Source organism: Cataglyphis hispanica, chromosome 1, assembly GCF_021464435.1.
Source record: "Cataglyphis hispanica isolate Lineage 1 chromosome 1, ULB_Chis1_1.0, whole genome shotgun sequence".
Classification (NCBI taxonomy): Eukaryota; Metazoa; Arthropoda; class Insecta; order Hymenoptera; family Formicidae; genus Cataglyphis; species Cataglyphis hispanica.
This window is the reverse complement of record NC_065954.1, coordinates 8,802,838-8,827,217: the sequence shown is the minus strand read 5'-3', so window position 1 is coordinate 8,827,217 and position 24,380 is coordinate 8,802,838. Positions and strand designations below refer to the sequence as shown.

At 30.1% G+C, this 24,380-nt stretch overlaps 2 protein-coding genes across 3 annotated transcripts; one reads left to right on the top strand and one right to left on the bottom strand.

The window, feature by feature from the left end:
- The first annotated feature begins 1,727 nt into the window (after positions 1 to 1,727).
- Positions 1,728 to 4,041, top strand: LOC126850885 (ATP-dependent (S)-NAD(P)H-hydrate dehydratase). 2 transcript variants are annotated; one of them, XM_050594322.1, is made up of 3 exons: positions 1,728 to 1,999; positions 2,604 to 3,575; positions 3,794 to 4,041. In XM_050594322.1, exons 2-3 carry the CDS (start codon positions 2,626 to 2,628, stop codon positions 3,840 to 3,842), a joined length of 999 nt encoding a protein of 332 aa, XP_050450279.1. In that variant the 5' UTR covers positions 1,728 to 1,999; positions 2,604 to 2,625; the 3' UTR covers positions 3,843 to 4,041. The 2 variants fall into 2 exon arrangements, with proteins under 2 accessions (XP_050450279.1, XP_050450268.1); XM_050594311.1 differs by lacking the exon at positions 1,728 to 1,999 and adding an exon at positions 2,010 to 2,405.
- Positions 4,042 to 5,499: 1,458 nt separating this feature from the next.
- LOC126853657 (bumetanide-sensitive sodium-(potassium)-chloride cotransporter) lies at positions 5,500 to 22,218 on the bottom strand. Its single transcript, XM_050599569.1, has 16 exons — positions 22,104 to 22,218; positions 17,098 to 17,241; positions 16,548 to 16,608; positions 12,965 to 13,229; positions 11,570 to 11,823; positions 11,318 to 11,432; positions 10,875 to 11,197; positions 9,914 to 10,145; positions 9,679 to 9,800; positions 8,521 to 8,720; positions 8,184 to 8,331; positions 7,781 to 8,104; positions 6,641 to 6,861; positions 6,336 to 6,484; positions 6,115 to 6,226; positions 5,500 to 5,792 (listed from the first exon to the last, which is right to left on the bottom strand). The coding sequence occupies exons 1-16, from the start codon at positions 22,127 to 22,129 to the stop codon at positions 5,657 to 5,659; spliced, it is 2,832 nt and encodes a 943-aa protein (XP_050455526.1). The 5' UTR covers positions 22,130 to 22,218; the 3' UTR covers positions 5,500 to 5,656.
- Between the last annotated feature and the right edge of the window lie 2,162 nt (positions 22,219 to 24,380).

The following is a 24,380-nucleotide window of genomic DNA, read 5'->3' as shown; positions in this document are numbered from 1 at the left end:
ATATTTATTGATTTATTTGATACACTATGCTATATGTAAAATAAATATTTAACAATACAATATATAATACAATAATACAACATATAATAAAATAAAATATAACACATATAATACAATATATATTTTTCATTGAAACATAATATAAATTTATTGAAAAATTGGCACTGACATTTAAATTATTAATTAAAGCTATATAATGTAATTTAATTTTTGTAATAAGAAATAATAATAATAATAATAATAATAAAATTTCTTTAAATAATATAAATAAATCTAAAAGTCAGCGTCAATTTTTTAACAAACATACTATTTATATAAAGGTCAATGAAAAATATATTATATTGTATATATACATATATTTTGTATTATATGTATATATTGTATTATATATATGTTCTAGTTTATTTTATTATATGTTGTATGTTAATGAATATTGTATTTATAAATATATTGTGTTATGTGTTGTATGATTGATTTGTATTATATGTATGTTATATTGTTAAATATTATATTTATTAATATAGTGTGTATTAAATAAATCAATAAAATTAACGATATTTATTATAAAAATTGATTATTAGTAAATATTAAATAAAAATATTAAATATTAAATAATAATATCGAATATAATTATATAATTATAAAATATAATTAGTATTATATAATTATAATATAAATATTATTCTTTTTTTAATTCTACAATATATTTAACCTTAATATATTTTATTATGTACATTTTATATGTACATTTTGAAGCTGTTAAATATATACATATATATTTAAAAATATATAAATATCTATTTTATATATATTTTATACAGGGTGATCCCGAATGTTCCAGCCAGACTTTGAGATCTTATAGGAAATTTAATTCTGAACAAAAAATTTCCTAAACATAGGTCGAAAAATGCTTCCTTAAGAAAGTTATCGCTCAGAACCCTCTGATAAAGGAAAAGCAAAAGGTGAAAAGAAAATGAAATAAAAAGAAAATAAAACTTAATAAATTTCTTGAAAAAAACGATAAAAATAAAAAATAAAAATTTTTTTTATAAAATAAAATAAATTTTTTTAAACTAAAATAGCATGTAATAGTAAAAAATGAATAAAGGTATGAAAAAACTGTTCTCAAAATTGTAATTAACGTACCGTATTATGCGCATCTAGCAATAAGTAACAAAAGCACTTTTATGTTTGAAACTGGTTATATCAAAATGAAACATACAACAATCATTTTTATCTCATTTGAAAGATAATTTAATTTTCTATAACTTTTATTTCGATATTTTTTGTTTAAAAACGCACATTTCCACATAGCATAATATGTCCTATGGACATTCATTTTATATCCATTTTATGTTCGTATATCCAGGAATATGAAATGAACGTCCATCATATATCCGATTGAAAACATCCGTCAATAGCCAATATTAAAACGTCCACAGGATGTCCGGCCTTGAACATCTAATCCATTAAATATATATTGCTTGAAATTGTATCAGCGTAAATGTCACATGTCATCCTACTTATTCCACGCATGCGCGTGAATTTTGTACATATTTTTTAGGGCTATGTATTTCGGAGTTAGCGGTCTAGTAATATATAGTAGTCTGTGGTTTTGAGTGGTGAAATTTCAATTTTAAATATTCAAGCTTCAATGTGTAGTCTGATACAGGCCTAAAGGTTTAAGCCTGTATCAGTCTGCGCATTGAAGATTGAAGATTAAACATTAAACATTAAAATTTGATTAATCAGAATAAAAAAAGCTAAAATTAATTTTTCCTAATTGAATAAATTTCAATTTTTAATCTTTGATCTCAATCTTCAATGCGTAATTTGATACGGGTTTAAAGGCCGTATTACACTACGGGTTGCGGGTTGGGATTACGATTGATAGTTGATTAATCAGAGCAAAGCAACTTGCCGATTGATTGGTCAATCCGCAACTATTAACCTAACCTCAACCGCAACCGAACCCGCCATCCGTAATACGGCCTTAAAGGTTAGTCTTGGATTTTTAAATTACAGCGGCGTAGCTTCTTTTTTGCGTTTGGCTTGTCAATTTTTTGATGATGCAAATCGATATGTCAATTGATGTCAATTGGTTGACGGGTTGGACAAAAATATATCAATTCGATTATCAATAGACAATTGTTTTTGTTTGCACATTTATATATTACAATAGTAATGTTATGTACAATTATCTTTTTTGTAACAAAATTAGTAATTCATTGTAACTCATCTCTGATACAAGATTTGTTGTAAAACTATTGCAATTTACAATAGTAATAAATTTCTCTTGCAATATTTATGCTTTTCATGTTCGACCTCTTTCATGCTCTTCTATGTGCATATTGTGTAAAGAAATATCAACGTATAGATAATTTTGTCAGTTGTTAGTATTGCAGGTAATAAAGAAAGATTTGAAAATAGTGTATTAATTATTACATTATTTGTAGCTTGGAGAATTTATAAAATTTAATATTATTTTTATGTAAAAAGAGCTGGTTTAATTTTTGCATAATCCATATTTTTATACTTTATGAGATTTTTTTTTTTTTTTTAATTTGAAAAATGGTACTTGCTATTTGTAATTTTATCCACAGGAGATATCTCAAATTTGTATTAATGTCGACAATGTCTGCATCATCTTCTATGGATGAACGTATGTTGAAGGGAATAAGAAAAGTAATACCAAATCTGATCAACACAAAGTACAAAGGTCAAGATGGCAGAATTGGAATTTTTGGTGGGAGTACCGAATATACAGGAGCACCATACTTTGCAGCTATGAGTGCATTGAAAACTGGTGCTGATCTTGTTCACATATTCTGTGCGAAAGATGCCAGCATTCCTATTAAATCATTTAGCCCAGAGCCAATAGTTCACTCAGTATTGGATCAATATGATGCGATAAAGCATATAAAACCTTGGCTTGATCGGCTACATGTTATTCTGATTGGACCTGGACTTGGCAGAGATGAAAAGATATTCAAAATGATTGTCGAATTAATATCAATCTGTCGCGAAATGAGAAAACCACTTGTTATTGATGCAGATGGATTGTTCTTGGTTTGTCAAAAGCCAGAAATTATAAAAGATTATCCAGGAGTTATTTTGACACCAAATGCAATGGAGTTTAGCCGTTTGGTTAAAACAGTACTGGATAGATCTATTCCGCCTACTCCTCTAGTCAAAGTTTCTGATGTTAAGCATGTTGCAGAGGCTCTTGGAAAGAATGTAATAATTCTGCATAAGGGCGCAAAAGATGTGATTGTGGATGGACATAAGGGTACAGAGACTGTGTCATGTGGATTGGCTGGTTCTGGAAGGAGATGCGGTGGACAGGGAGACCTCTTGGCTGGTTCTTTGGCTGTCTTCTGGTGGTGGGCTATTTCTGCAGGAACCAGTGAATGCGCTTTGTCGCCATCGATTGTAGCATGTTATGCTGCATCAAGATTAGTCCGAGAATGCAATGCATCAGCCTTCAAATTACGACAAAGAGGAATGTTGACATCAGATATGTTAGAACAGATACAGCCAATTTTTAACAAAATCTTTGAGACTCATTGTAACAAGTAAATTATGTTCTTAATAATCTTTTTTAATTATATTATTTGTACATAATGCTATTTTTGTTGGATAAAATAATGTTTATTACTCTTATATTCAATAAAACAAAAGAATAATTGGATATATAAATATATATATATATATATATATATATATATATATATATATATATATATAAATATGAGGACAATGATTGTTATTGTTACTATATTGTGGATTCTAGAACTTACTCATTTAATGGAAGAGGTCGAACTCGAAGTACTGATTCCTGAAGCGACATTTTTGCGACATTATATATAAGTTATAAAAAAAACTTTGATTAATATATTACATAAATTGGGGAAAATATGCATTTAAAATACTGGCTTCAGAGAAATGCTTTTAAATATATATACTAATATATTATATGTATTTTTATATGGTTTTGGTATTTTTTAAAAGCTCATATAAATAAACATATTTATAAAATAATATCATAGTTTATTAATATTATCAAATAATCTTCTTTTTGATGAAATATTTTTGTTATTTTCTAATTACATTGAATCATGATGACACAGAATCAATTATGAATAATAATTAACAGATATTTCCTGAGAAGAAGATTTATATACATATAATATCGTGTAACAATAGAACGTAAATAAATATAATAAAATAATTATTGTAAAAACAATAACATAAAATAGGATGACTTAATATGTTTTAATGTATCTGTTTAAAGTTGTGTTGCATCGTCTTAGTTATACAATATACTTAAAATATATACTTAAAATTCTTATTATTATAAATATACATTTTTATCTTTCTACATGTGGTGTAAATTTTCTATATATGATGTAAATTAAGTTGGGGAATTATATTTATACATAAAACATTTGTAACATTAAAATAATTACAAATAAATAATTAAACATATTTTACACGAATCCCGAAAAGAAAGTTTTCGGTATATTTTACTAATAATTCGCTTTTGGCCCTAAATCAATATGATTGATTAAAGTAATTGTGAACATAATTTACTTATCGATATTTGCATACATTAATATTTTCTAAAACATGATAATGCGCTAGAGTTTTTATTTTAGATATTCTACAAATATTTCCGTTTTCCTTAAAAAAAAAAAAAAAAAGAAAAAAATAAGAACATTTCTTTATTCTTCTTAGAATTTCTTTAATCTTTGATTGGTCGTCACTATGGTGTTTATGCATTTTAAATTACGGTCTCAAACACGTTCTTATCTAAAAATTTTCATTCATATTTTGTTCAGTCGCTATAATTATATAATTATAGTGACAAACTACACGTCGAATAATTAATCGAGAAGCAAAGGGACAAGCGAGGGACACTTTTACAGGTACCAGAGTTATCTTCCTATACTACGCTTATACATATACAGGGTGTCCGAAAATTCGCGCAACACCCTTTAAGGAAAGGTAGAGGGTGTTATTCTGAACAGAAAAGTCCTGTATCATTTTTTTCTATAACGCTTAATAAAAGAGTTATTATTGAGTGAAGTCTGGCCTATCATCGCCGATCTTTAGCTGGACGCACGGTCGGTGAGCCGCGCGCCTGGTAGTGTGCGTGAGCGCTCAGATGTTTATGACAGCTTACCGATGTGCGTCCGGCTGAAGATCGGCGATGATACGTCAAACTTCACTCAATAATAACTCCTATTAAGCGTTATAGAAAAAAATGGTACAGGACTTTTCTGTTCAGAATAACACCCTCTACCTTTCCTTAAAGGGTGTTGCGCGAATTTTCGGACACCCTGTATAACGAGAGAACCTCTTAATTCTAACTTACAGAATGAAATATCATAAAGTTGCCTTGAAATACAGGTATAAAAACAAAGACATGTTAAGGTATTGGCGTATCTACACGATTTTTTGGCAATAAATATCCCGAATATATATATATATATATATATATATATATATATATATATACATATATATATATATATATATGTACTGTGCGCCTCCGCGTTAAAAAGAGATCTTTAGACTGGAGACTTTTTCGCGGCGCGTCAGCAATTTGACGCAAATCACATTAATTAATTATATCTAGATTACAATCAATAGACTACGAATAGAACGTTAATACGGATGTATGATTCCCGCGGATTAAGATCGTCGGTGGCATATCTCTTGTGAGTGCTTCCAACCAAGCCATGTATAACGGTGCTGAAACTGCGCCTTTCCTTGGCATCGGTAAGGACCTATCCATCACAATTAAAGGTAGTTTTGTGAAATTATCAACAAAAATATACAAAAAAAAAAAAAAATTATGCAACAAAAGTGGCGATTTACATATATTTTATAAACAATCCATTTATAGCAGAATATAATTCAAGTGTCTGACAGATGTAGCTTCAACAAATTGTAGATTTACAAGCACATAATTCTCCAGTTCTTTAAATAATATATTTTTATATTAATCAAATAAAATTTATGAAATCACAAATGAATTATTGCATACAAATATGTACTTCTGTAACCGAAATGTGATAAGGCTATTATAATATATTTTATTATACTCACATTACCACCAAGGTGGACTCATTCGAGTTCTCCAACAATAATTCTCGCAATCGCAATTGTCGATACGTCTTATCCCGTAAATTCTGAAGCTCGAAATCGGTAACGTAACATTCTGAAAATAATAATAATTAGTAGTTTATTAAATGTTTAAGTAAATATTAAATATTTAAGTTATTGTTTAGATGTATTGTTAAAGCAAAAACAATATGATGATGACTCACCCGAATTGTCAGAAGAATCATTCATTCGGAAGTTGGATATTAATTTGTCGAAGAAAGATAGGGTCTCCTGTTTCGGTTCAACGCTGATGTCATCTACCATCTTTAAACTGCTATATTTTATTCGAGCCTTGCACATTATTTCATCCATTCTACAATAATATTAATAATTAATAAGTATAAATAGTCTTAAAATAAGGTTTCCGTTTGTGACACATTATTTATTCAATTATTATTTCTTCGATAAATTGTCAAAGTTTTTGTGTACTTTATTATGGAATTTTTTTATGTTTTTATTCTTTACTTACTCTTTTTCTTGCGCACCGATATCTTGCTTATGATTGGCAAGAGCAAAGATTCTTAAGATCTCAATTCGGTGGGTACTGTTGCTGCAACAGTTTGAAGATCGTCGGTTTATCGGTGTTGGCTGTCGACTGCGAGATGATTCATTTGGAAGCTTCTGCTGACCCCGACCGTTGGCCTTTGGTTGTGCGACGCTGACCGCACGCGGATTACGCTCATCGTAACACTGCCCGATAATCGTTCATTTCTTATGAAGCAACTGGACCGTGCTGGCTTTCGGTGCTGAAGTGAACTGCTGTTGCCGTTTTAGGCTGAAAAACGACTTGGACTGTCGGAGACCATTATTAACTTTGAACTGGCGTGCTGTCTTTGACTGAAAAAAACAAACAGGTTTGATTTGACCTGGCTGAACGGATGACGCTGCGGCAACTGACTGAACGCTTTGCCTCAACGTCGCGTTCTTCCGGCTTTTTGGGCCTAATTTCGCTGATTTATTAAAATGTTCCCTGTCGCGTCAAATGAACTTTACTATTCGAGCAGCTTTCATCGGTACGACTGCCGGTACTGAACGGCGAAAAACTTTTATCGACTAACCTGACAAAACCCTTTAAGGCCGACCGCCTTTGGCGCGAGCGCATTTTATTTTAATTTCGGCAAACACCTCGAAGACTGTTCCCAACCGCTGGCGGTCTATTCCGCGCTCGCTCGACATGCAGCTAAATGAACTACAAATGGCTTTAATGGCTCCATGCCAAAGCCTTTATCGCAAAATATTAAAACCGATTGCTGCAACCATATTTGTTCATTTAACAAACCGCAATTGCCGCTCGGAAACAGTCAAAACTGACTTTCTTTAATTCTCCGGTCGGCAACGACATCGGTGACGGTAACAATTGCTGGGCTACTGACTGACGCGGGCCAACCAGCGGCCGGGCTGGTGCAAAAACTCGATGACCTATTTCGCGCTGAACTGTATCGGCTCGACGCCAGGCGCATCGCTGGAATCTTGCTTGCCTAACAGAGGATCGCTGCTCGGCACGTCAGGCGTTACCGTCGTGGCACGCTCTGTGCTTGGGAACTCCTTGGCGCTATGAACGTTCTTTCATTCATTAAACGTTGAGCAGTCAGACGCCTTAAACCAGAACCTTCAGCGCGATCGGCGTTATGAAAAGACTGAGACTATCACTCGGGAGGCTGACTCGTTGTTCAAATGACGGCAACCGTTGCTGAAGAACGTTAAAATATTCCTGTAGGTCTTTGTGATTGCATGTCGACCAATGAGTCTTGTAACCCATGAGGACCACGTTGGGGGCTAATTTGCCGACCCCGGTGGCCTGCATCAATGCAGCCGCGCCTCGTTCCAGATTTAAATCCTCCACCACGTGATAGAACGATTTTATACGTTGTCGGTGCAGCCAGGAATAACCGCTCCTTAAACGCGCCGAGCGTAGCCGATACGAAAGTCGTGTCTAAATTCACATTTCGAAATTTTAGTAGCATATAAAGGACGATAGAAATACTAAATAAAATTGCATTATGATTATGTACCGGAAAGACTTCGCCGGAAATTAGCAAGGAATGATTCTTCGTGATCAGGTTCGCTAAGTGCATCAATGCGGGTCTCGCACTAGGTGGACCGGTAAGCGCCAGGATCTGAGGAGCGTAATTCTTCACGTGCTCGTCGATGGAATTTAATCTGGAAATTATCGTAAAGCTTAGATAGAGGGTGTATCGCTTAAAAGTTTTCAAATAAAAAAAAAGAAAAAGAAAAATACAATAATAGATAAAAAAATATTCATAATTCTTATCCGATTAATTTATTAGCTCATTGTGATGTGAAAAATTTGATTCATATTGAACGAAAAATAATCTGTTATTTCAATACCTGTAAACGATGGAAAGTGCAGTTTTATAAGTCTGTGCTTGCGTGCTGCTGCCCCAATTCACATCCGGCTTACGATAAACCACTATCAGATAAAGCGCAAAGATGACGACGAAGGTAATGAGTGAAGTCACCCAGTCGATGAGGAACATGATCGCCACGCAAAGAATAAATCCAAGCAGAGATAACCAAGTATTGTAGTACTGTAAAAAAAGAGATTAATAAGATCGCGAATAAATATTATTATAAGAATGTCTAATAAAAGATTTCTTAATATTTTTTAAAAATTAATTCTAGCAAATATTAAGGATGTTCTGGATGTACAATAGTAGCAAAAAATTGTCAAATTTAAAAAATTGTCAAAATTAAAAAGAAAACATGTTTCTTACATTTATACTGTTTGAAAAATTAAAAAAATAAATTTGGGTTATGAAAAAAATTAAAGTATCACGAAATAATATGGATTTTGACATCTTCGTAAAAGAAAATAATTGTAATTAATATTTTTTCCTAATCTATGGCAAAAACTTTTGATTGTGACTATCCTCTGAAATCAACTGTAAAAAACAATTAAAAACGAGTAATTTGCAGAAAGAGAAAAAGAGACAGATAATATTTTTCTACAATATTTAGTAAATAACTTTTAAACGAATTAGTGAATCTAAATCAAGTTTTGCACAAATATTTATTAGAATTTTTTTAATATATGAGAAAATTTTTATTTCATTGGTAATATTTTTTCTTTGTCAAATTTCTTTGTCAATAAGTGCTACAATAGGCGATTTTCCATAAGAATCAATAATAACTTTAAATTTAAATAACTTCCAAACCATTAAGAGAATTGTGCTTAGCTTTTGCACAAATATTCAGAAGAAATAGTAGAACAATCTATGAAATTTTAATGCTTTTTTTAATATTTCGATATATGTCACATCCTTAATTAATAATAATAGTATATAATAATTATATTATAGTTTTATTCATATGTTAATATAAAATATGATGTAATTAAAAATTCTTTTTTAAAGAAAGTTTCTTTTTAGATGCACGTCATATAAGAGGAAAAAGGTTTCTCAAAATATTAATGATATTAGAATTAAGTGAGACATAGACAATTTTTTGGATTTTTGTATTGTTTGATTAAATCAATTTCATACTTACTTTAAAACTAGGCCGCCATCCAAGTGGACGGATCAGCGCTGCGTGAAAAGTGCAGAAATTGATTAAGGCGTACGATGCTAAATAGAAGTTCGAGATCAGTGGTGCGACTGCGTTGAGATTGGCTGAAAGGAAAAACCGATTGAAAACTTGTAGGATACAAAATTAACGGTAATAAAAATTCTCGATAATTTGTTTCAGTTCAGGTTCTCTTTGTACATCGAAAGAGATGCATTACCGATTAAAAGAAAGAGAGCCGCGACAGCAAACGTGAGAACGTATCCTCGATAGGGTTCCCCGGATTTTCCGTATCCTTTACTAAAGTAGAACAACCAAGGATAAATTCGATCTTGACCTAGAGCCTGAATGAGCCTTGGCACTGACAGTAAATTTGTTAGCGCCGTCGACAAGGTAGCCGCGAAGCATCCAGCATAAATTAGCGGACCCCAAACAGACATCAATTGCATGACCTGAAAAAAATACACGTGACAAAAGTGTGAATTAAAGCGCCAAAGAATAATAATTAACTTGTTTAATAAAATATTATATTATAACAGTTAGTAGCATTTTGCAATATTCTGAAAAAATAATTCTTCTTTTTTGTAAATAAAAATTTATAAATAGTAAATATTACAAATCTGTTTCATCTGCAGTTGCAAAATTAAATAATTTTATTAATCAAATTAAACATTTCTGCAAAAATCAAAAAGTATATTACTAATTAGTTAAAGAGAATGCAATAAATTTTACATATTTTTTATACTAATTTGCGGAAAAATTTTTTATTAATATCAAGGCTCAAGATATAAATAAGATTAAAGATGTTAAATCTTTTAATACAAAAATTATCAATGTTTTGATTTTGAAAAAAAAGAGAGAAAAAAGTTGATTTTCTGATTAAATTTTCTATTTAAAATTTTATTAAAAGGAAAAATTGTAATAATTTCGACACACACATGGGCGTTCGCAAGAGGGAAGGGGGCAAGAAGGGGCACATACCCTTCTTGTAAAACGAAAAAAAAAATTATAATTACTATTATATATTAGTACTAAAAGATGCATAAATATCAAAGCATATATTCAATCAATCTGATTGTGAGTGACATTTTATGCCATACCCCTTTCCTGAAAAAAATCCTGCGGACGCCCTTAAACACACACTATTATTTTCATTGTATATCACTGTCTTAAAATTTTACCGAGTAACTATTGTGCAATCCATAAGTGCAATTCTGTCCAGAATTGTATTCCGCGATAGTATTGTTCAAACAACCTGCATCTCTGACAGCCGCCGCACCGGCAAAGAAGACGAAAGTTACATAACTAAGCATGGAGAGCAAAAGGGCGAGAAGAGTTCCGCTCGGTATACTGCTCGCTGGATCCTTCAGATCACCGGATATATTGGCACCCGCTTGAATGCCAGTGACTGATGGGAAGAAAATGGCAAATACCGAGAAGAAGGTGTGATTGTTGTTCTCCGAATACCGATAGTCCGACCACAGATTGTCCATAAATACTTTCGCTAAACATATTATATATTCCATGTTAGATTATTTTATTCCATAACATTATATACATATATATATATATTTTATTTTATGTCATCGCTTCATATCAATTGCATACTCAGCTTTATACTTACATGAAAAGCCTTTGAAACCTTTTTCTTTTTGTTCCTCATTTTGTGGTCCCATAATGGTTCCAATCAAAAAATCGAAGATTGCACCCAAGATGACAGCTATGAGGAAGTTTTGGGCCTAACAAAAGTGCAAAATATGTCAAATCGCTTACCAAAATGTAGTTTTGTGGGGCAAAAGTAAATAGTTTATAATTTTTTTTTTTAATTTAGGACATATCTTTATATAATTTTTTGGGATTAAAAAAAATCTAATACCTTTGACTCCCATTCCATGCCGATCGCACAGATAAGAACCATAACAATAAGCGCTATTATACCGATGATTCTAATGTCATTCACGCTGTTATCTATGATCTTTAAGCCGTATGTCTTGAGTAAATCGTTCAAGGAATCACAGAAACCGATCGTGTTCATCGAAGCTGCTACGGCATTCGCGCATGCGAATACAATACCAACCGATGCACCAAACTCCGGTCCGAGAGAACGAGATATAATAAAGTATATTCCACCTGTAAGCAAATTAATTTCTTAAAATAAAATTTTTAAATAACACACATGAAAAATTTTTTAATAAAAATATAGAATATTTTAAAACATTATTTAACCTCTACATATCTCGCATATTATGTGTATAATTTTTATATATTGAAAATTTATTATAACACTCTCTCATAGACAACGAAATAAATTTCTTTCAAGGTAAGAAGCATTTAAAATTAATTCAAAAAATATATTTAATTAAAGTTGTTATTGCTGTTAAAATAAATAATTGTCATTCTTTTAGATGGAATTTTTCATCTCTAATTTTCATCCTAATTATTTTTTATCTGCATTAATGTTCTGTCGTATAAAATATAATTTCTTCAATAAACAAGAAATATAACAAAATTGACAGATGAATGTATAATTATATCTTGACTTTAAAAGGCAAAACGCGTGCTCCCTTTAAATTTGGATAAATAATTCTAAAAACGATTTTTAGAAAGAGAGTTTGAAATAAAAAAAAATGTTTAAGGAAGAACTGGACGAATCAGCTATGTCAAAAGTTATTAAATCTAATATATTTCGAGATTCATGAATTGCGCATAAAGCATTTTGGCCTATCAAATTAATTTATGAATTAAAAATTTGCCCTGTAAAATATAATTTGATCTTAAAATCGTAAATATTATCTTATATCAAATTAATTTTTTTATAGTATCTTAATATCCGTATATCACAAAAATTTTATACCGACACAAAAAATCAGATAAATAAGAATTATAATTTAAAAAATTAAAATTCATAAATAAGAATTTATTAAAATTCATAGATAAGAATTATAATTTGAAAAATTAAAATTCGTAAATAAGAATTTATTAAAATTCATAAATAAGAATTATAATTTGAAAATAAGAATTTTAATTTTACAGGACAAATCTCTTTACTTTAACTCCCAAATTAATTATTAAATTTATATTTTAAAAGGCTAAGGATGTGTTTCGCGCAATGTCAAATTTATAAATCTCGATATTTATTAAATTTATCAACTTTTGACATAGTTAATCCGTTCAGTTTTTCCTTAAACGAGAACCGAGCTTAAAACGATGATATGCGCGATGCCACTCCTCTGAAAAAAAAAGAATTACAGAATACGTTACTGTAACACACCTCCCTTTACTTCCCCATTAGTGCTAATTGCGCTGAGGCTAAGCGTCGTAATGACGCAGACGATCGCCGATATTCCGATAATGACGAGGCTGTGCAGAATGCCGGCCTGCGCGACTACCCACGAAAGTCGCAGAAACAGCATTACGCCCCATATGTTGAGCAGGCATGGTATGAGGACACCTTGAATCCATCCTAATTTTATTCCGACGTGACCCTGCTGACCGGCGACGCTCCCGACCTGCCCGGTCTCGACGGCATTGGCGTCCTGAAAGCGATATTTATTTAGAAACATGATCTGCGTCGTGCAATTCGACCGAGGATCAAATTACACATATAAAATTGTATTAAAAAAATTAAACACAATTTATTGTGTCAGCATTATTGAAATATGTTACGGAAAGATATTTCGAAAGAATAAATGAAATAATTTGAGTTGTATGTGTCTTAAAGTAATCAGACAGCCTTCTCTCGGACTATTATGTCTTAATACACTCACGCATATAGTATGCGAAGGTATTGAATTATAAAATTTAAATTTAAATAATTAGAATTTAAATTTAAAAAGAAATTTAATTATATTAATAAAAATTATATAACAAATTTAATTTAAATTATATTTGCAATTATTCATTACGTAATTACGAAATCATCCATATTCATATCATCCATGTTAGAGATAATGATCTATTAGATAATTTTTGACTTTACTTTATTTCACATTTTAGCTATATTACAATTATGACGCTCCTTTTATCGTAGCTCTTTAAGCAATAAAATATGTCATCAAATTTTTAATTTTTTTCAGGTTCTTTATCTTTGTACAATGTATAGTGTACACATTATCGATAACAAATCGAACATCGTGTTAACAGATTTTAATGGTTATCAGATGCTGCGATTAAATCTTAAATCTGTTGATATTAAATTATTATATGCTTATTATTTGGCTATTTATTATCTATATCGACAATATGTAAGAAAATTTTGAATGTGGCATAATTATATTTGTAAAAGAACACATAGAAAGAGAGGATGCATGATTTTTATACAAAATTAGCAGTTAGCCATGTCTTCCCTCTCAAGTTCTTAGATGTATAAAAACTCTATCTATATGATACTTTTCCTAATTCCCTTAGACGGATGTTTACTGCTATGTAAACTTAATAAACTTGCTTCGCTCAGTTCTGTTATCTCTACGACGTCGATCGTCTTCGAAATAGAGTAAAGAGATTAGAGTAACGATTCTCTCATCAGCCATGAAAAGTTCAGATAATATATACTACGTATAAACTTTTTCAAAAGCTGTTACGTTTCTTATAAACAATCTTGTCTTATTAGCTAAAACTTTGGTTTAAGATTTTTGTTATACTACGCAAAAAAATTAAGGATGTTCTGGATGCACAATAGTAGCAAAAAAATTGTCAAAATTAAAAAGAAAACATGTTTCTTACGTTTATACTGTTTGAAAAATAAATTAAAAAAATTAATTTGGGTTATGAAAAAAATTAAAGTATCGCAAAATAATATGGATTTTGACGTCTTCGTAAAAGAAAATAGTTGTAATTAATATTCTTCCTAATTTATGGCAAAAATTTTTGATCGTGAATATCCTCTGAAATCAACTGCAAAAAACAATGACAAACGAGTAATTTGCAGAAAGAGAAAAAGAGACAGATAATATTTTTCTACAATTTTTAGTAAATAACTTTTAAACGAATTAGTGGATCTAAATCAAGTTTCGCACAAATATTTATTAGAATTTCCTTAATATATGAGAAAATTTTTATTTCATTGGTAATATTTTTTCTTTGTCAAATTTGTCAATAAGTGCTACAATAGACGATTTTCCATAAGAATCAATAGTAGCTTTAAATTTAAATAACTTCCAAACCGTTAAGAGAATTGTGCTTAGTTTTTGCACAAATATTCAGAAGAAATAGTAGAACAATCTATGAAATTTTAATGCTTTTGTTAATATTTCGATATATGTCACATACATCCTTAAAGGGTCACTTTCTTTCTTTTATAGAAAAGACAATTCTTTAATGCAACTTCATTGCATATAATCGTATTGAGATCAATAACAAAGCTTGAAGTTTTTAGTTTCAGAATCTTGTTTCTACAGTGGATTTCAATTTTTTTTTATTTGTCTTAAAATTGCATTATGAAAAAGCGATGTCCGTCGATTGAACAAATTTTTCAAAAATTTGTCAGAATGCCGAAAAAAAAAAATTGTAGCATAATTTTGTTAACTTTAAAGAGTTTTATCTTTAATTTTTTAGCTTCGTAAAGAATACCTTATGATTTTCTTTCGCCGAATTACTCATTATTAAAATAAAATCAATCTATTGACTTTGAGAGATTATAATTAGCGAAAAAATTATCGCACAATGATTATTAAAAAAGTAATTTGAAGAGAAAAGTCAACACTTTAAAATGCACTAATTGCTCTTTCAGTCAATATTATTAAAGTGTAATCGTTACTTTAAAATCAAGTAAAAATTGCATTTTTACCCCTTTCTATTTAAATCAATACAAATTAATGAAAAAACGCTAATATTTTTATGAACTTTACAATATTTACAAGCAAAAAATATCCTAATTTGTGTGAAAAAAGGCTGAAGTTTTTATAGATCATCATGCGATCATCATGCGATAATTTTTTCATTAATTATGAATATTAAAGTCAATAGATTGATTTTACTTCATCAGTGAGAATAACTCATTGAAAAAAATTATAAAACGTTCAATAAAAAAACAAATTAAAGTCAAAACTCTGCTCTTTAACATCCAGTTGACAAAATTGTGCTACAATTTTTATTTCTTTGCCATTCTTTGACAAACTTTTGAAACATTTGCTCAATCGATGAACGTTGTTTTTTTATAATAAAATTTTGTATCAAATAAAAAGGATTAGAATCGATTAAAAGATTCTGAAACTAGAAATTTCAAGTTTCGTAATGCTTTTTTGATGATCTCAATCCAATTATATGCGACAAATATTGCAGCCACTTGAAAATTTCTTTTTCTGCAGAAGGATAAAAGTTAATTTTTTTGCGTAGTATATTTTGTTGCCTCTTTAATAAAACAAAAATTTCACTTAAAAATTCAATTATTGATGTATAAGATATAAATTTTGATGCACACTTTTTTTTTAAAGATAAGAAATGTCATTTATGCATAATATTGCACATTTAATAAACCAGTAAATAAGTGAATGTACAGCAAAATTCTAAATATATTTTTCGAACCGGAAAAAATCGATAAATATTTAAATCTATTCGACCGATAAAACTTACTGTTGTGTAGCTTATATTATGATAGGAATTTAAAGGAGTTTACCTTGAAATAAAAGTCAATATATATATATTAATATTTTCTTTTATATTTGCGATAAAGTATTTTAATATATATATATATATATATATATATATATATATATATATATATATATATTACATATATTTAAAATATTTATCGCAAATATAAAATTTTTAAATATATATATATATATATATAGATAGATAGATATGTGGTGTGTGTATGTGTGTGTGTGTGTGTGTGTGTGTGTAATATTTCTCACCTTTATGAGATTTCCTTCGTGCAGAGTGCTCAGAGACGGTCTTTTCGCGCGACGGCTTAATCTGTAAGGAAGATTGTTGATATATTTCGATATATTAAAATTATTGTCATCAATGCAATTTATTCAGAACTGGACAAATTCTTTTCGAATAAATGTATGAAAAACGTAAACGTTAATTATTTCTTGATATCCAGGATAGGGATGTGCAAAAAGTTAATGATTTTTTCCCAATATTTTGTTTTAAATAAATGAGATGCTGCGGAAACAAATAAACTTGATATTTCCCAGAAACTAATTAAGCATTAAAAGCTTCCCTTTTTCCTTTAATTAAATTTGTGTCGCAATAATTAAAGCATATATAAATATAAAAATCACAGACACACGTCATAATAAATAATAATTGACAAAATTATTGTTTAATTATTATAAAATGTAAAACACTCTTCAAGCTGTTAGTCTCGATGTATACAATTATAATTTAACGGTTTAATTTCAAAACTGCTATTTTTTTATTAGTTTACCAATAAATGTTAATTTAATTAATTCATACCTATAATGATCCAATCGTGGAACCACATCCCACAGTCCGCTCCTGTTTAACGTCATTGTGGATCTTTTATTATTTTGCTGCAACTGTCCCATCATATCCTCTTCCGGTGGTTTGCTCTGAAAGTGACTTTCCATTTCGCCGTATCTGAAAAGAGCATTTGACAAACTTTGTTCATTTTCCGGCTGTTCTATGTATGCGAGTTATTATTCTCTTGTGCAAACAGTTGAATAAATTAAAACTAAGGAGGTAACATAATTGTAATGCAATTGCGATGCAACAAAGCTTACAAAAAAAACTGTTAAATAAAAATAATTATTTTATTTGCGCGCTTTTACACATGTACACGTGCATATATGTGTATCGTTCAATGTATAATTATAATGCTTATATGCATGATGCGTAATTCTGGAAATTAATGTTGGGCAATATTCAAAGTGTGACGTATGATTCAATATCGACCCGAAGGTCTTGTCGAGCGATAACTGAACCGGAGATAATTAAGGTCACATATGGGGGAGGGTGTTCTTCGCAGAAAATATTAAGAACGATTTGCGATCAATAAGTCAGACAGGGATTGGATACTCGCGATATAGGTATAGGCTGTTACATTTTAATTAATTAATTTATACTATTGATCGGTTAGATAACTCGTATTTCAAACACATTTACTCGAGTTTTCTCGGAATCTATATAAATAAGACAGGTTATTATCGGAAAAAAGCTGATAAATCACTGTTTTAAAACTTTGACATATGTTTATGCAGTCGATGCACAAAGGATATTAACACTGCTATCATTATTCTTTCACACTCTTCGAATAGATGTATAAATGGTAAATGATTGTGTTTTGCGACATGCAAATTTTCGAGCAAATATTCGCAAACTGCAATCGTACGGTTAATAACAATATTTTGCGAGTTCGAAGATTTATCCGCAATGTCATTTGAAAAAGTTGCCTAACAGAATAATTAATGTATTGATTTGTATTTATTATTTAAAAATATCAATAACTTAAATTAATAATACATGGAAGAATAAATTATTATTTAGAGAATAAAAACTAATGCGATCGATTGTTTCTAATTTTGCAGCAATGATTTTTACCAAGATTTTTACGATAATTATAGAACGCAAATATATAAATTACACATGTGTCATCTATGTGTGACTCGCAATGACTGCAACGTGATCGATACTTTTTACGAGGTTGGATACTGAACCGTGGAATTTAATAAAGGAAAGTTTCTAAAAGAATCTATCGAAGAGACGCACCTCAATGTTTATTGACGTCAGGCATTCACGATAAATGTGAAATAATGTAATGGAATAATCTAGGAGAGTATATCATCCACAGGAAAAAATTTCACCTTTTTCGGGATTATTGAAACGCTTTAAAAATAATTTCTAAGAATAATTCGCAAAAAAATAGAATTATATACATCTAACAATGTTTATCAAAATTTGATATCGCACTATGTAAATTCTATGTAAATTCTTCTTGATGTATATATTCAAGTGTTATCTTAAGGATGTTCTGGATGTACAATAGTAGCAAAAAATTATCAAAATTAAAAAGAAAACATGTTTCTTACGTTTATACTGTTTGAAAAATTAAAAAAATAAATTTGGGTTGTGAAAAAAATTAAAGTATCGCAAAATAATATGGATTTTGACGTCTTCGTAAAAGAAAATAGTTGTAATTAATATTCTTTCTAATTTATGGTAAAAACTTTTGATCGTGAATATTCTCTGAAATCAACTGCAAAAAACAATAAAAAACGAGTAATTTGCAGAAAGAGAAAAAGAGACAGATAATATTTTTCTACAATATTTAGTAAATAACTTTTAAACGAATTAGTGGATCTAAATCAAGTTTTGCACAAATATTTATTAGAATTTTCTTAATATATGTGAAAATTTTTATTTCATTGGTAATATTTTTTCTTTGTCAAATTTGTCAATAAATTCTACAATAGGCGATTTTCCATAAGAATCAATAGTAACTTTAAATTTAAATAACTTCCAAACCATTAAGAGAATTGTGCTTAATTTTTGCACAAATATTCAGAAGAAATAGTAAAACAATCTATAAAATTTTAATGCTTTTATTAGTATTTCGATATATGTCACATACATCCTTAAAAAAATTATTTTTTTTTTTGTAGATTTGAATAAAATCGATTTTATCCTACCAATCTTTTACTTTGTATAGCTATATAGCATTTAAAAAAAAAAAGAAAAAATTTGACAGGTTTAAGTCATTTGCCGAGTTCTGTTTGCAAGAAAAAAGGATAGAAGAATATTGAATAAAGAGATGAAAGGAAAAGAAGCCTAAAAAGATGAAAAAGGGAATTTCTATAACGAGACGAATATAACTATTCTGGGAAAGATTTCATAGAATTTGTATGATTGTGCAATTTTCATGATTTGATGCCAGTGTACATAATTATAATTCAATAAAATGAAAAACTTGATGAAATTGCGTGTGCATCGTAACTCAAAATCGATGATGAGCGCCCGCGGCAAAGCACGGTTGATTTGCGTCGGATTTATCGTCATCACTTCCGGGCAGCAAAATGCATCACTGCGCGATGCCAAAATAAATAAATCCGCGAGAATCTCGGCTCCCGATGCTGAGCAGCCAAAGCCGCTTTTGCCTTTTGATATTCGCGATTTAATTTTTCACTTGATTTTTCCCTTTTTGATAACGATGACATCAGGGTGACCACATATAAACGTGCCAACCGATGGTTTCCTCCCCTTATCACTTGACTCGATGAGACAAGACAACCATCGATTTATCTCCTTTGCATGACAGACTAGCAGATAATCGATCAAAACGATACGTCAATCTTGCAGCCTTTTTTTCGCATGATTAGATCAATTTATAGCGAAATAAAACTGTAAACGGTAACGCATTTTCACGTGTATATGTTGTTTTTGACATATATTTTCTCGGTAATAAATTTTCTGAAACATAATTTCTCTAGTTGCAGAAAATATTTATGTTTTGTTCCTTTTTTTTTCGCAGCAAATGGCAGGAAAAAAGCCTCGAATCACAACATTTTTGTTGTTGTTAAATAAAATTTGATAAGCTATGCTTGAAAAAATAAAATTCTGTTTGAAAAAATAGAAGCTACGTATATTATGATCTATAAATTCATCAACGCAAGTTTAAAGAAATTATATTTGCATCTTATAAAATAATTGTCTCCAAAAATATCGCATATATATAATTTTATCTTATGTAATCATTATGATATCCGTTGCATTTAAAAACTTGATAGTATTTATGTAAACAATTCATACATATGTTCTCTTAATGAATTTAATTATTTTTTAATATATTTAAAAATCAAATAAAAAATTATTTTAATTAAATTATTATTTTTATTTTATTTTAAATTATTATTTTATTTTTTAAAAAGCTTTCTTTTTTCCTCTTTCTTTCTGTCTCTGTCTGTCTGTCTGTGTGCTTGTCTCTCTCTCTCTCTCTCTTTCTCTCCCTCTCTCTCTCTTTCTCTACCCCCTCAAATATGTCTAATAAAAATGTATTTATTCAGATGAGACTTGTGTGTGTGTCAATGATTAATGATAAAAGTTAAAACTTTATATGTGTGCAAATTGTAATTGTTTATATTAATAAAGATAAATTAGTATTTTATTTGAGAAAAAAAAACATTTTATACAAATTGCAATTCATTAAAAATAAATAACCATTGAAAAATTATGTAAATTTCAGGCAAACTACAAAATAAATTATTTTCGAACTGTCAACTCTGATATTTATATTTATATTAGAAAATAGTGCGTCCAAATAGAAGAAACGATTCGTTTTACGTTAAAAATTTGTCTATTTATGTAACCTTGTATTTACATATATGAGATTTATAATATAAAATACTTTAGAAAACATTTTATACATAAATGACAGAATAATATATATATATATATATATATATATATATAAAATACATATCAGTTCATGAATTTAAATTATTATTTAAAATTTGATTACTGAAATTGATTGAAATTTGATAAAATTATTTACGATAAAATTATTTACGATAAACAAAATAATTAAGATTTAATAAATTTGTCTCCAAATGCGTTCAAATAGAATAAATGATTCATTTTATTATATGTGTCCAAAAATTTATCTATGTTGTGTATTTATTTGTGTACGTTGAACCTTCATAGATATCAAATTATCTAGTTAGAAGAAACTCAAACAAATAAAATCATTCATTGAGAATTCTGTGACCTACATAATGTAGAATAAGTTGAAATTGGAAGTATACAATTAAGTTTAGACTTTAGAACAATAAGTTTGCTTAAAAAAAAAAAAATAATAATAGAAAAATATGCCGCAAGTTATGAATAAAACATGTCTCGTATTCAGTTTGTTAAATAATGAGCAGAAGAAAGAAAGAAAAGAAGAGAAAAGAATGAAAAGGAGAGCGAAGCACAGTTTAGAAAAGTGATTATCAAAATCTAATTAATAAATAGATTAGATCTTATTACATCAAGATCTTAAAAATCGATAAATCTAAATAACAGCCAAAATATTTGTATTATTATTCCAAAAATTTGCAATTTGAACAGATGCAAACATTGTATGAATAAATTTAATTGTGCCAATAGTTTTATATTTTGATACAAGATGATGATTATAAAATATATTATTTTGCGCATATATTTTCAAAATAGAAACAGATCTACTTTCTAATAACCAGAATGCGTATATTCGTAATTCGTGCAAGGTCGACAAGCTTAAACTGGCCATTAATTATGTTCGATGGAAACAAATTGAATTAAGTGATAGATATAGATTCCAAAGTAAATAAACTCGAGGGAGCAGCGCAAAGTCTACTCGATCCACTTGTTGATCGCGTTTTCATGAGACGCTATTACGAGACAAGTGTAAGTATAAGGAGGGCGGGAGGGGGAACGAAACAAAAGTCTGATGATGAAATCACGAGTGAAAATTTTTCATTGAAACTCACGGCGCAAGATCCGGTTGGAAGATCATGATGATGGATATTTAACAAAATAACACACCCGCGATCTGCGACGCGCCAAACGATCCGCGAGGATCTAACACGAAGCACTGAGCGTCGCGAAAACTTGAATCCCTCGTGGATCAAAACCCCCTCGAGTGTAGACATTCAAAGGAAGGAAGCATGCGTCGAATTTCCCTTTCCACGGCCGTTCACGCGCACCCACACGGCGTGCTCGCGCACGCATACACGAGCGCGATTCCGTACGCGAATAATTTATGCGATGTTATTTTTTTTTTTTTTTAAGAAAAATAAATCGCTATACAAACTCTTGATTATTAAATTTTATCTGGTACGTCTCATTGGTGCAACTTGGCACTATAACAAGATAGTAAGTTTGAAACACTGATGTTGCTGATGGGAAGAGTCGAATGTGATCTGATTTTCTTTGGAAACTTGGCGAAATTTATTTAAAAAGAAAAAGGGATTTTCCTCCATAAAAATAAATGGTTGAAAGAGGGGAGGATTTCATTGTAATTTTTGAAAGAGGGGATTTCATTGTAATTTTTGATAGCAAGGAAAGTTGTTTGAAAAATGTATAGTCAAATATATAGTCAAAGAGAAAGGATTTTATTTTCAAATAAATGTATTGAGATCTTGAAACTTTTAGAATATTTTATTGAAATATTTAAAATTTATGTCTAGAGAAAGCAGTAAAATTTATTACTCGAGGAAACTTAAAGAGACATTTTCAAAATCTTTTCTTTTGTCTCTCATGATTAATTAATATAAAAGAGAAAAATAGGAATGTTTCTTTATAGAAGACAATGTCAACGAATCTTGTCAGGACAGTTTGTTTATCTTTAATGTTAAATATTTTAAGGCAAATAAATATATAATTAAATCTTGATGTATAAAATTTTATTTAATACAAAATTAAATAAAGGATAAATTTTTGTTGACTTTGTATATAATTTGTGAATTTATATATAAATAAGAAAATCCATTAATATTTTTATCAATATTTCGAACAAATTCTTTTATCTCAGATTTAAATAATAAATTTAAAAAATCTTTCAAAAATGTCTTAATGTCAAATCAGCTGTATAAAAGTTTTTTATTAACTATGAATTAATAATGTTCGAAGGGCCAGTAGCTACGAAGCCACGCTACGCGCGTTCGCAAGCACGCGAGAACGTGCGAGCGTTTCAATTTGCGTGGGCGGCTGCGTGCGCGTTTCGTAAACTTCGACCCTCGACGATGGAGAACGAGGAATGAAGGGAAAAAAGGAGGGAGGAAAAAGAAAAGAATGCACTTTCAAGAGAAACGAGCGATTTTCATCGCGCTTCGTGGAATGCCGCGAGCAGAATATCCACAAAACGAAACGAGAGAGACGAGAAGGTCGCCGCGGTGGTTCACTCTACGTTTCGAAATCTTTTGACGTTTTTTTAACGCGACAGAGGAGCGCGGAGAGAGAAGCACTTTACGCGTGTATCTATGAAAAGCACAGAGGGAGGAAGAGGCAGAAAGAGAGAGAGAGAGAGGAAGCTTGCAAATGCAATGAGGCTTAAAAAAAAAAAAAATTTCGTGGAAGCGAGATGTCGACAGATCTCTTACATGCATATAATTAAATAGAGCCGCAAACGTATGAGAAATGCGATAAAAAATCAGATTTACTCACCTCGACACTGTCACTGTTTTAAACTCACTTGAGAATCGCACGAAGAGAGTTTTTCGATATTAAATATTAAATATTAATAATAAGTCACTTCAAATTATTCACACTCTAGAGATCCGCTCCGTCCAGCTACTTTGACTTAAGGAAAGAAGAAAAATATGCGCACTAAATTCTATTTCGTAGACTCACTTCAACGAGACGGAAACGCGACGAGATATAAAGCTGTCATCGTTATCTCGCGAGTTGTCAAAAGGATGACCGTATGATCGAATTCCGCGAGCGACTACACAACTTTTTCAGTTGTTCCGGCATTTATATAGACGGCGAGGAACGCTGTCCACGTGCGGTGCCGATGACGTTGACTTAACGTTTTTACGTTGACGGGCAACATATGTGTATATATCTATACGCCTACACTTGGCGCGAAAACGTCCCTGTCGGTAGGAAGCACACAGATCCGCGGAGAGATTATCCGGCCGAGTTATTGTTTGCCATTGTTGTTATTAATGAGCGACACTGCTGGTTGCGGTGATGTGGCCTTTTTCACGTGGCTCGGTTTTACTGTCACTATTTCTTTTATTATTACCGTCGGGGTATTTTTTAAC

What these genes read in the sequence shown, in the direction of transcription:
- LOC126850885 (XM_050594322.1), top strand. Translation starts at nt 2,626, where the DNA reads ATGTCGACAATGTCTGCATCATCTTCTATGGATGAACGTATGTTGAAG. An exon ending in TTTGAGACTCATTGTAACAA is followed by an intron (nt 3,576 to 3,793) that starts GTAAATTATGTT and finishes TGTGGATTCTAG; the next exon opens with AACTTACTCATTTAATGGAA.
- LOC126853657 (XM_050599569.1), bottom strand. Translation starts at nt 22,129, where the DNA reads ATGATCTTCCAACCGGATCTTGCGCC. An exon ending in GCACTTTCCATCGTTTACAG is followed by an intron (nt 8,332 to 8,520) that starts GTATTGAAATAA and finishes GATAATTTCCAG; the next exon opens with ATTAAATTCCATCGACGAGC. An exon ending in TGATTCTTCTGACAATTCGG is followed by an intron (nt 6,227 to 6,335) that starts GTGAGTCATCAT and finishes TATTATTTTCAG; the next exon opens with AATGTTACGTTACCGATTTC.